General features: G+C 42.7%; 1 protein-coding gene across 5 annotated transcripts in view; it reads right to left on the bottom strand.

Moving 5' to 3' along the window:
• The window catches only part of MYO6 (myosin VI), a 110,164-nt gene that overhangs the window by 62,218 nt on the left and 34,284 nt on the right, over window positions 1-13,662 (bottom strand). For all 5 annotated transcript variants that reach the window (XR_014006203.1, XM_081187327.1, XM_081187328.1 and 2 more), the window contains exons 3-7: window positions 9,868-9,937; window positions 8,001-8,074; window positions 7,020-7,149; window positions 3,767-3,872; window positions 2,725-2,780 (exon numbers count right to left, since the gene is read on the bottom strand). Coding sequence is in view for 4 of the 5 variants with exons in the window: in XM_081187327.1 (XP_081043453.1) it covers window positions 2,725-2,780; window positions 3,767-3,872; window positions 7,020-7,149; window positions 8,001-8,074; window positions 9,868-9,937 (436 nt within the window). In the remaining variant the exon portion in view is untranslated. The remainder of the gene's footprint in view (window positions 1-2,724; window positions 2,781-3,766; window positions 3,873-7,019; window positions 7,150-8,000; window positions 8,075-9,867; window positions 9,938-13,662) is intronic.

The raw sequence follows: 13,662 nt of genomic DNA, 5'->3' as shown, positions 1-13,662 counted from the left end.
GAACCTGAGGCCCTCAAGATGCTGTTGCACCACAACTCCCATCATTCCTCACCAAGAGAAACGCTGGCATGTTGTTAAAGGTCCAGCACCTGTGGGGAGGCCCACATGTCCCCACACCTGTTCTATAATTGTCCTGCTTGACCAGACCACAGTTTACGTAGCCCAGAAAACAAAAAATCAGTACTGATCTCAAAATAACAAAGAAAAGCAAAGATGGTAGCTGACAGCTCTCAACGAACTTTTTAGTTTTCTTGCATGTGTGTGTGTGTGTGTGTTTTTATCCTTGATTTGTAACACATAAAACAATTTGGGTTGGTAGGTGACCTTTCAAGCTATCCAATTTGTCAGGCAAACACACAAAAGAATCACAACAAAGACTCAATGTTTACAAGTACTTCAAATGTGAGAAGATTTTTTTTTTTGAAGAGGCTACAAAAAAGGCTTTGTGAACAAGTCCTTCTGTTATAACAATGCAGCCACACTGCACACATGCATGTTAAGATGTGCAAAAGAAGACGGGTGCTAGTGTGCAGCGGTGGCAGCTGTTCTAGGTAAGAATGTTTTTTCAAAGCTTCCTCCCCAACCCTTTTGCAAAAAAACCTCAAACCTCTAGGTAGCAGGGTTCAGGAACTGTACAGCTTCAAACGCTACGTCCAACTGTCAGCCATGGATTTGGAATGCCTATGTATTTGACAGTTTTTAAGAAACATCGTTCTCAGGTCTTTCATCATTCACTAAAGGTGGACACATTGCTCTCTGTTTGACACTGGCTAGAAAGCAGGGAGAGAGATGCTCAGTCTAGCCTACCCTTCAGTGCCCCAGTGCAATGTGCCCTTTCACAAAGGCACACATTGCAGGACTTAGCTTTTTTCTTTATGTATCTAAATCTAGCTTTCTTTCTGTCCATCTATCTATATCTGGCTGCAACATCATATGGGACAATTTTAATTGCCCAGCTGAACAGGAGACTCTTCCTCTCCCATGTTATAATGAGCATACTGACTCAGGAATGAAATCAGGCATAAAAGAATTAAGAACTGTAGGATGGTACCAAAGGTACAGAAGGTGGGTGGTTCTATCCTTTGCTTTGCACCATTCTATCTTTTTAAGCTTTTGAAAGAAGAATGCAAATTTGGAGAAATTATTTCTCATAACCCTGCCATGGATTCAAACCTGCCCTTCACAGAAGGGGTGCTTCTCACCTAAGCCACCTTCAGACAGTCTCCATGCAGAGAACCTACAGGCGGGAAGGGGAAGTGGGACTGTGCCACTGGCTCCAATCTCAACATTCTGTATGGACGGCACTAGCCATCCATGTGCTGACGGCTGCTCAATCATGCACTTTCCCTATGTATGGAAAGCCAGGGCAGGAGGTGGGGCTTGGCCAGTGGCACACGGCCTTTTACTTCCTTAATCCATGCATAGTGTCTACATGTGGATAATGCCTCAGTGAGACTACAGTACAGAGGTGGGGGACCATTTGCAGCCTGGGGGTCATATTCCCTTCTTGTGCAATCTTCCTAGGCTAGTTTCTACACACATTCATACATGGGCACTTTCTGTGCTGGCTCCCCGATTGTGGAATGCTCTCCCCAGAAAGGCTCACATGGCTCCATCATTATGTTTTTAGGTGCCAGGCAAAAACATTCCTCTTTACCCAGGCCTATGGCTATTAAATATTCTATGGTCTGTGAAAGTGTGGCAGAGTGGACTGTTATTATTATGATTAGTTTACTATTAGGCTGCCTCTCAGTATGTTTTTTATTATGTTTTTATCATTGATGTTCTGTAATGTGCTTTTAATGTTGTACACTACCTGGGATCCTCTGGTAGAGGGCAGTATATAAATTGAATGAATGAATGAATGAATGAATGAATGAATGAATGAATGAATGAATGAAATAATATACACTCCTCTCCAGCAGGAAAAGTAAGAGCTAGAGGCAGGATCATAGTTCAAGGGAAGATTTCTGGGTCTGCAGAGAAAGGTTTAGAGTAGGGTTTTCCAAAACTCGGTTCTCCAGCAGTATGGAGTTCCCATCATCCCTGAGAACTGGTCCTGCTAGCTAGAGATGATGGGAGTTGTCGTCCAACAACAGCTGGAGACCCAAGTTTGGAAACATTGGTCTAGAGGGTGACTTTGGCCTCAAGACCTGAACCCATTTCTACTCTAATATGGATGAGAAGAGTGACTCCAAACTCAGATAAATTATTGTTCTTGTATGCACAAGACTTTGCTCAAGCTCCAAGACTTGTCATAGCCCTCTCATTACAGTCTCACTCTTCTGTAACTCAACCCTGGCACACCACGGTGAAGTCTTCCACTGGTGCTAGTACAAGAGTTCATAGAACAGGTTCAGGTTCTACTTCCACAGATAGTTGCTTTTGCATCCAAGGCCCTGAGTCTGGTAGAAGTATTTCTGATTTGGATTTAAAGAGAGAAAGGAAGCTCATTCCCGATTCCTATAGACCATAACCATTCTGAGGTCAAATGCTGAAAGTGCCTACTGTTTGTCAACTGAAGCTTGACAGAATGAGACACCCTCATATTTGGTATCTTGGTAAGATAACTGGGCACATTCATTAGTATACTTTCCAATACATGGCCTGTTATAAGGATGTTATACAGCACCACATTTCAAAAATGCAGTGTGATAGCTATTTCTTCCACCTCAGCTAGTTATTGTTAATTTATACAAATGAAATTTAAGCATGACAAAGTACCTTCTACAATTCTGTCATCAATATCTTGACCACTGCCATAGGATTCAGTCAAATACCTGTGTGAGAGAAAGAAATGAAATGTAATCAAATATATGTTTTCATATTTATATAACCATCACCACCCCAGGAATAATTATCGAAGGGTGGCTATATAAATTGGATTAAATAAATGTCACCACTTTTGCATTACTTTACTTGAGGAACAGCAGACAGTGCCATTTCCCTCCCTCCTCCCTGGTTGTGGGCTGCATCCAAAAGTTATGCAAGTGAAAGAATTTTTGTGCAGTCGGGACCTCCAGATTACAGCTACCTCTCCTGGTAGGTGTGGAACTTTCCAGAAGAAAGTCTGCGGTCTGGCACCGGGATGTAGTGGAAGAGCGGAATTGGCAAAATCAGACAGACAAATACAAGGAATTCAGGAAGACTTCCCTGAGGGGTGTGGTGCCTAGGAAAGGGTTTTCAGTGACCTTATGGGCCTGCATTTGGTGGGGGGGCAGGGTAGAGAGGTTGGGAAAATGCTGCTATATAAGCAGTGTTCACACATGTAACGTTTGGATGGAACCCTAGAATGTATGTCCTGTGTCTGAAGAAACTGTTTTTTGTCCTAATATTTTTTATCCAGTGAGACAGCATGGCAAATAACTAGTGTCTTGGTATGGGAAGACCTCAGCTGAAGTTGACCTCTGGGTCTATCACTGATTCTCAGCCTAGGCAATTTCACAGGGCCATTGGGAATATAAAATGATGTTAAACCCATGAACACCACCCCTGAGTTCCTTGGACAAAGGGCAATAAAGAAAAGTAAATTATGAGGGCAATGAAAGAATCACGATGCGTATTTTGAAAGCTTCCTGTCACCAGGAAGTCTCTGGGGCAGGTGGGGCTCCCTGTACATAATGGAACCACCTTGGAATTGCCATCCACGCTGTTTTGTGTATCTGAATTACACCCATTAGGAATTTCAAGATTTCTTAAGAGAGATTAAAACAGCCAGCACACAGTATTTCATTCAATGGTAATGTTTTCAACTAGATATACAAACCGTAAAACAAATTTAGTGTTTTCTGTCTTGCCAGCTCCGGACTCTCCAGACACAATGATCGACTGACTCATCTTGAGTACTTTCATATCACGAAATGCTTTATCGGCTGAAGTAAACATTTAAGAGGACATTAAAATGGATTCATATAAAGCAACACAGATCAATGTTTTCATTAGCCTTTTGAACACTATGTAATGTTCTTGTGTAAGCATCATCTGAAGTAATGAAATCGCAATGTTTTGAAGTACTCACCTGAACTTATTTACTGCCTGAGAATTCTTTCCAATACCAACAAGCAATATCATGCTAGACCGACAAATAATGTTACTTTATTTATTTACAACATTTATTTCCCACTTTTATACAATGCAATCTATAAAGTGGCTGACAAATATATGAAATTCGTATTTGTTGTTGTTGTTTTAAGAAAACAAACACATTAAAGGAACTAGGTCCAAACAGAACAGAAGTAAAAAAATAAAAAATAAAATGGGAGCTGAAAGAGCCCTCAAGCTACCTGTCTTTAACATGGCACCAAAATGAACAAAAAGCGGGTTAGAAGCAAATTTTGCTTTGGAGGCAACACCACTGAAAGCACCCACCTCACCGCCGATGGAGGAAGCCCATTAGATTATAATCTTGGTTAATGGACAAGCTCACAGAACATATTGCACTAATGTAACCTGGAGACAGCCAATGTATGGACAACAGATTAAGAGAGCTGGAGTAGGGTGACCATGTGGATCTAGGGTGTGATGCATCCACTCATAAAAAGCCCAGTCTGGATGCAATGGTTTGCAATAACTACCAGCCAGTTACCAATACTCCTTTGGGGGGGAAGGTGGTGGAACAACTTCAGTTGTTCTTGGATGACACTGATTATCTGGATTCATTTCAATCTGGGTTCTAGTTCTGAGACTGAATCAGCCTTGGTAGTGCTTTATGGAGAGAGGGACAGTGTGTGACCCTGTTTTCCCCACTCAATCTCTCAGTGGTTTTTGATACCATTGACCACAGTATCCTCCTTGATCGACTGTGTGAGATGGGAATTGGAGGCGCTGTATTACAGTGGCCCTACTCCTATCTGCACAGTCAAGTCTAGAGTAGCATTAGATGAGTGTTTTTCAACCACCTGTCAGTTCTGTCATGTCCCCAGTGCTACTTAGCATCTAAGAACCTAAGGGTCCACTTGGGATAATCTGACCACTCTTCCCCATATATGTGATAAGCTCAAGACTGGATTGCTGCAATGCACTCTATGTGGGAATGGCTGTGGCCATGGTTCAGAAGCTCCAGGTAGTACAGAATGCAGCAGCTAGACTGTCCCAACAGCATGAAACGTCTTGGCTAAAACATCTGCACTGACTGGTCATATTAACCATGCCACTTTCAAGGCTCATATACAAAGCCCTGAACTACCTAAGGACCTTAACATACCTTAAGGACTGCTCGAGCCCTTATATCCCAGCTTGATCAGTAATACTGTTAGTTGACTCCCAAGTTACAGAGGCCAAACTGGCCTCTACAAGCCTGCCATTTAGCGTCATTGGTCTCATGCTGTGGAACACTCTTCCAGCAAAGATTCAGCAGGTATCATCACTTTTTAGTTTCAGGCATGCCTTGAAGATATTTTTAAGCAGAAAGGCCTAGGCAACTACCGTATTTTTCGTCCTATAAGGCGCACCGGCCCATAGGACGCACCTCATTTTTTGGGGGGGGAAATGAATTTAAAAAAAAATTCCCCCCCCCCAGCCCTGGCTGCCGCCCCAAGCCTTGCGCTCACCTGCCCGAAGCAGGGGGAGCCCTCCGGAGGGCTCCCCGTGCTTCGGGGCGACAGGCTGCCGCCCCAAGCCTCGCGCACCCGGCGGGACCTCCTGCCGGGCGGGCGAGGCTTGCAGACACTCGCCCAAAGCAAGGGGAGCCCTCCGGAGGGCTCCCCGTGCTTCGGGCGACAGGCTGCCGCCCCAAGCCTCGCGCACCCGGTGGGACCTCCTGCCGGGCGCGCGAGGCTTGCAGACACTCGCCCGAAGCAGGGGGCGCCCTCCGAAGGGCTCCCCGTGCTTCGGGCGACAGGCTGCCGCCCCAAGCCTCGCGCACCTGGCGGGACCTCCTGCCAGGCGCGCGAGGCTTGCAGACACTCGCCCGAAGCAGGGGGAGCCCTTCGGAGGGCTCCCCGTGCTTCGGGCGACAGGCTGCCGCCCCAAGCCTCGCGCACCCGGTGGGACCTCCTGCCGGGCGCGCAAGGCTTGCGGACACTCGCGGGGGCTGCAGGCTGCTGCCCGCAAGCCTTGTGAGCCCGCGGGTACTACGGAGTGGTGGGGCAGGCAGCGGGGAGAAGCGCTCTTCTCCCCGCTGCCCGCCCTGAGATCAGATCCGGGGAGAGCAGGAAGACGCGCTGCGTCTCCCTGCTGTCCCCGGAGTGGTGGGGCAGGCAGCAGGGAGAAGCGCTCTTCTCCCCGCCGTCAGCCTCCAAACCACTTCGGGAGGCAGCGGGATGGCGGCGTTCCGCCTCCCTCTGTCCCCGACCTTGTGGGGCTGGTGCTGGGGCTCTCCTGAAGCCTGGAGAGCGAGAGGGGTCGGTGCGCACCAACCCCCTCGCTCTCCAGGCTTCAGTGAAAGCCTGCATTCGCCCCATAGGACGCACCCACATTTCCCCTTCATTTTTGGAGGGGAAAAAGTGCGTCCTATAGGGCGAAAAATACGGTATTTAATTTTTTTGATCAGCCATTTAAACCATTTTGTACTGTTTTATGGTGTTTTATATTTTACTGCATACACTGCTATACACTACCGTGTTACGTTGCATGAAGCAGGGATATAAAAATGCTTCTATCAATAAATAAGCAAGCAAGCGGCACTAGATCATTTTTCTATCAGACCATACAAAGCAGGCACACCAAACAAGGTTAATGAAAGGCACCTCTGGCTCCAGATGCTATGCAGGTATCCATGAGTGGACCTAATCCTTGAAGGAAATCATAATCCCAACAAGAACAAGCAAACTACCTTGACCATGTTCAGATGCACTTCCTACCAGTTCTCCCATCTTGACTCAATTCAGATTCAGTTTAATTAGACTTCCTAAAATCCATTACTAATACCAGGCACCATCTTAGGACACCTTAGTGACTGGAGACAATTACCCATTTTTCTCTGTTTAAAACAAGTGAGAAAACACCCTAATATCATGAGCCAAATAAACAACAAAATTGCATCAGGATTGGAAGCAAAGGCAAAATGGTATACTACTTACCAATTGCGTAGACATGCGGGGGCAGTGTCCCAAGTGATCTACCCTGATACTTTTTAATAGCATCTGATGAGTAAAGTTTAGGTATATCAAAGTATGGGTTCACTGCTATCAGGATGTTAGCTACGTATGTCTGCCAAAAGAAAACATAAAAGAAAATCGATGACGGTGTTTCATTGATTTGGAATTTCTAGAGAAAGACTCTAGAGACTTACTACAAAATTCAAAATGAGAACGTGACTTTGAGATTGGACTTGTGTATCCATAAGGTCAATCTCATCGCTTCAAGAGCCACTTGAATTCAGAACCATTTTGAATTCAAAGCATATGGACTGTGTGTGTTTTTTAAAGCTGCATTTGTTAAACGTATAATCTGCAATTAAGAACCGTTTCCAAAATTGTGCAATTATACACCAAGCAATGAAATTAATAGCAATAATCATAATAAGAGCCCAATGCAGACAAAATATGTAACTTAGGATTTAGGGGGCAGGAGTGCAGAAAGGAGGGGAAATGTATTTGATATAATTGCCTATCTGTTTCTGGCACCCTTGCAAAAGTTTCTTCCTTCTATTTCACAGCTGTCATTTGCCAGAGCAGATGGTGGGGACTATGTGTCATTTAGTCAGAATTCATTACATGCAATCAGGCAATCTGATAGCTACATAAAAGATTAAGGTGGCCAACTGAGCTAGGAAGGGTCAGAGGTGGCATGTGCTTGTTTTGTTTTGTTTTTTAAAGGAAGGGGGGAAATGCATCTTTGCTATTAACATGCCATATTGTTGTAACTCAGGGAAAGAGGAAAACCATGTAGAAAGGGGCTGTGGGGCCATACGTTATAAGCATGGGCCATCTGAGGTAGAGAAACCTTTGCAGGTTTGCCTCTTCACCCACAGGTTCCCCTGGATTCTGGAACGTGGCTTGAGCCGTTGTTTGTGACAAACACCTCTACTTCCACATTTTACAAGTCAGTACAGTACTTACATAAATTCTGTCTTTACTGTATCGAACTTTTACATTGTGTAGGAGTGTGGCTTCGTTTAAATACATTAGCGAACCTACAAGGAAAGCACAGTGATGTTTTATAACACAGCGCGCGCACACACTTGTTCCAGTTTTTATTACCTTTCTTCACCTCCAAGTAGTACACAGAAAACAAATGCTCTCCCCAGAGAAGCTCGCCTGGTGGCTTTAGGCAGCAGGCAAAAACAACCCTCTTCTCCCAGAGCTTTGGCTAATTAAACAATCTATGGCCTTTAAAACTGGGGGGGGGGGGTGTTTAATAGTTTTGTTTGTTGTTATGCTGTATATTTTTGTTGCTGTTTTTATTTAATAAAAAATAAATATAAAAATAAACTTTTTTATTTAATAAAATATAAATATAGAAATAAACTTGTTTATTTATTTAATACAAAATAAATACAATTATTATTATATACACACAGGCATAATATGTTTAAAATGGTACGTAAACATACATAGTGAGCCCTTGGGAGGACAAAAAAATCATGTTCCTCTCTTGGAAACACACCTACAAAACAGCATATCAGCTGAAAGGGCAAGACTGATGGGAAAGATAAGAAATCAGGAAAACCAATTTGTGAAAGACTGGATTCTTTTCAATATATTTGAGAGACCACTGTACACATTTGAAATCATTGGCAGGAATACAATGACACTTGTAAAATAACATGAACTTTTCATATGATAAGATATATAATAGATAGATTACAGTAAAAGATGCAGGGGGGGTTAGAAATTGAACCCATGGAGGGATGGAGGGAGGTCTGAAGGTTCGAGAGAACCTTGTTCTTTTTCTGTTTCTTTTTTGTGTGTATAATCTTTATGTAAAACTAATTTTAAAAATATTATTTTAAAAAATGGAAACATACCTACAGGAATGAACCTTACTTTTTGAATGGCTGTAGTACAGGCCATGATGAGTACAACGAGAGCCAGGAAGCAGCAACAGCACTCTGCTAGGAAACCACCCTAAACCCACATTTTGTGCTCTTGCACAAAAAGCTAGTAATAAGTCTTTCAGCAGACTTTCTTCAATCATAGGCGGAAAGGAGCAGTTCAAAATAAAATGTTAGCTGCCCATTTGTTCTCCAGGGATATATTGGGATAGCTTTCATTCTTTCCCCATACTATCTAACATCTAAACAAGCCAGTCAAGGGCAACACAGCTGCAGTTCAGATCAAGGTCTGTGTTGCTTTATTCTATTTGTTATCTTTCGGATCCAGCGAGCTATACATCACAAAAATGTGTTCCCTCTCTGAAAAGCAAACCAGGGTGAACAGAGTTCATGGATTTGCGCATGCAGTATCCCCACGCCCCACACTTTCTATGTGCAGAAGGCTGAATTCCAAATTCCAACCTCCACAAAAACAAAGGCTGCTTCTGCCTGCAGTGTTGATCCAGTAGAGAGATCCTGCTGGCAAGAGGTGGGAGAGAGGGGTCTTTTGCCATTTCCCTCTCTGTCCCCCGCACCCCCTTGCAGCCCTAAGGATCACCTTCCATGCTGTTCTGGAGGGGCTACAAGAAGAAGAGGAAGCTATCAAAAGTAGCCTTCCTCCCTTCTGCTGGTGGGAGTGTGCCTTTGGTAGAATTCCATGTCAAGGATGCTCCCACCAGTGGCAAAGCCTGGTTCTGAGCCAGAGTGATTCAAACTAGGTTTGTGGCTCAAGACCCAAATCACTCTTTCAAGCAGAGTCTGGATCACAGGGCAATATGCATCCTGTCTTCGGATAAATATAGCATATGGGTTAACTTTGCAAAAATTAAAGATCTGAATGGGGAAATAAGTACATCTGGCTAGGCAAGCCAGGTTTTACAACTTTCACTTACAATTATCTTCCACATCCTTCTTACTGTCTTCTTCTGCAGGAAAGACTTGGTTGATAGCAGCATGAAAGGTCTGTAATTGAAAAAGAAGGTAATGTTGGCTTCAGCTATCAATTGAGAAGATATATGAAGAAACAATTTACATGAAAGCACTTTATTTAAAAACTGAGCAGCAGGGGGGAGAGGGGAGGTTCAGACATACCCAGTCCGTTTTTCTGACACACAGATTTTCCCAAAATGCTAATACCATTCAAATATCAGAAATGCAATAAAATAAATCGGGGAACACTACAGATTGAGGCTACTGCATTTGTGTTAATGGTCATGAGTTCCAACCTAGGAAGTATGGCAAACATACGGCAGTACATGGCTTAGTCCCATCTAGATTGGATTATTGCAAAGCTCTCTACTGGGGCTTCATCTGAAGAGTCTTTGGAAACCCCAGTTGAGCCAGTGTGCATCTGCAAGGATGTTGGAGATGACTTGCCCTTGTCCTCCCCAAGTTAGGCAAACCGAAGTATCTTTCTTTGATTTCAAACATCCTGGATGTTTCACTTAACTGAGCAGCAAAACTGTTATATTTTGCCTACATCTACACTTGACTATCCAATTTGTGATGTTGCAGGTTGGGTTAATAAAGACTTTAAATGTAATCCAGCCTTCAGAAGCATTCCAGTTAAAACAAACTGCAAACATGCACCACCATAACAAATATTTTGTCGACTGCGGGTTACCCACCTGACAACAACAGAACTGCTAATAGTAACACTTGGTAGACGCCAAACCCTTCTACTCATACACAAGGTTTTTGAAACTGCCCTTCTCTAGAGCAAGCCCACAACACCTCTGGAAGCCCTCCCACAAGGACCTCAGCATGGCACCCGATGGGTGCTAGAAGCTGCTACAAGAAGGACTAGTGTCCTCTTCCCTTTGTGCAAATTGTACACGTTCCATCAAAGAGAAGAGAGGTGGGAAGTTTATGTGGGTGACATTCTATGCAAACTTGCAATTGGTTGAAATGCAACCAATTTATTTTAAACAAGCAATTACACGTCAATGCAGACATTAAAATAAACATATGGTTCTGCTGAGATCAAGAGAGGATCAGTTTTGTCGAGAAGAAAGCAGACGGCAGAGGGGGATAAAGAGCTCATGCTAAGTAAGACATATAGACAGTCATAATATACTAGATCCCTTAGCACACTTTTTAAACACATTTCCTAGATTACACATGTATATTTGCAGTGCTTGAGCATGTGTTTTTACTTCTGTGTATCAGCTGCCCCTCTCAGCTTTACTGAAAATGGTTTTCAGACACCTCACATCTGAGATTCTTTGAAAAATGATTCTTAAAAAGACATTAGAATTAAAATAAATTATAAATAAAGGGCATCACTGTCATCCACTTAAAAAGTGATATCCAAATAAAAATGTTTCACAAGGCTTCACAAGTTGACTTTCAGCACAATTCAGTAAAATTTAGCTATGACCAAGTACCATTAAAATAAATGGGATTTAAGCTATGAAGGAATGTCCGGTTCCATCCCATTATCAGAGATCTCTTGATTTCAAAAAACATAACCCCTTATCTGCAATGCTGGTCGGGATTCAGCCAACATGTTAATCACATTAATTTTCATGGAGAAAAATGAAGTTTAATTTAATGTAATATCAAAATACCACGTGACATTTATATAGCATTTCCATATTTTCAAGCTGTTTCACTTACATTATCTTGCAGAAATCCTTACAATAACCCCATAAGGTGGATTAGTATTATTTACCTGCAGAAGCAGGACTAAGACCAAGAGAATGGCTTGCCTCAGGAGACCTAGTGAACTCACGGTCCTACATGAACTCACAGACACAAAATGGTTCTTAGTCTGGACTGCTCTGGTCTAATTCAAGTGAGGAAAAAGTGTATTAACAGCTAAATAAGGCTTAAATGTGGACAAGCCCATGTCTCATGGCAACACCTTCTGGAAGCCTGCATTTACTGAGAAAGAAATTGGACATATTTACAACACCCTCAACATTTTCTTGAGTCAAAATGAGAGTACCCCCTAAACATTTATTTAGAATAAAGCACTGATTATGCCTGAGGAAAACCCACCAACTTCCTTCTCACTGGACTTCTTCCTTAGGCGATATACCTAGCTTCCCTGGCAGAAGGAAGCCTGTGGCTTCACCTCTTGACCTACAACTAGAATTTCCACCAACCATCAATGTGTTATTATTTGTTTTGCAGTCTTACATTCCAAATTTAGATATACAAAGGGTAAAAATAAATAAACCTACAACCTATTGATTTTCTGTACATTGTTTACCTGTGCCTCATGGATTCTTTGTGAGTCACGCAACAGGAACAGTTGCTTTTTAAAAAAAAACTGCTACAAAATAGCAACCTTTTCAAAATAATAACCATATTTACTAATAGGATTACTAACTTCAGGGAACTCTAGACATTATTTTAACCTCTGGCCCTCCAGATGTTGCAAAATTACAGCTATCATCTGCCCCAGCAAGTGTGGTCAATGGACAGAGCTGATGGGAGTTGTAGTTCGGCAACTTTTGGAAGGCCCAAGATACTTCTAGTTGTATGACTGCAGCTGAAAATGGCAGCTAACTATCTAGCTTCCCCAAGTAACATCTAGTACAATTTGCCTTGTGTTACAATGTCACAACTTCCCACGTTTTGCACCACCAACAAACGATGGAAGGTGAGGGAAATCCATATTGTGGTGTCACAATATGAAGTAAGCTGCACCAGGCATTGAGTCAGATTCAAACTTAGTTAGTAAACTTTGGTCCTAATGTAATCAATCGGACTTAAAACATGGCTAACTTGATCCACTGGTTTCAATTAAGCCTAAGTATGGTGCAGGACACAAATACTTTGCTAGAGTGCCTTTGCCAGTGTGCCCCACCCAAGAGGCTCTGCTGCTGTCACCACCACTCCATAGTGATACCTCACTTATGGAGCTCCTTCCCATTGGTCGTACAACTGGATCTCTCCATATTGTCTTTTAAGAAACTTTTAAAGTTGCATTTATTTACTTGGGCTTTTGGAGGAAGTTGAGGTATTAGGGCTCTTTTGAATCCTTGACAGTGTCTTCTGAGGTCACTTAATTTTAATGTTAAATTTAAGGACATTTTAATGTATACTGTAGTTCCGTTGTCTGGTTTTATATTATGATGCACACTGCTCTGCAGTCTTCAGATAAAAGGAGGTCCGCAAATAAACTAGCAATAATTTATATTACTACTAATACTGCTAATATTACTACCACCATTAGTAGTTGGTCTGGACCCAATCCATTATGGGAGAGGAGTGAGCAGAAGCATGACCACGGTTTTCAGTGTCTATTACAGATTTACATCAGTCTAGTTCAGACTGTAATCTATCCAGAAATAAAGTAGCTCCAGATCCCAGATATATTCTGTACATAAATTGGTATGAAACACGACATTTGCCAAGTATTCTTACAGAGACAATTAGCCATATGAGTAACAATTTCACCGAACAAGTATCTCTTACAAACTAAAATTAAATACATCGTGACAGCTTAAGTCTTGTTAATAGATCCATCTTAGCTTTAACACTGAACGAAGTTACCGTATCAATTTAAGTGACAGCGATAACAGAGGTTTTCTGCGGCCTACATCCACTTTGCCTCTGAAGAGGTGCTGAACCTTAAACAGACACATCGAAATCATTGCTATGACATTTCTCAATGAGCCTCTTACAGCCGCTGCCTCACAATCCAGCGGACTCTCAAGTATTATTGTCTCCCATGA

Source organism: Podarcis bocagei (assembly GCF_964188305.1).
Source record: "Podarcis bocagei genome assembly, chromosome: 3".
NCBI lineage: Eukaryota > Metazoa > Chordata > Lepidosauria > Squamata > Lacertidae > Podarcis > Podarcis bocagei.
This window is presented reverse-complemented; position numbering and strand designations above follow the sequence as displayed.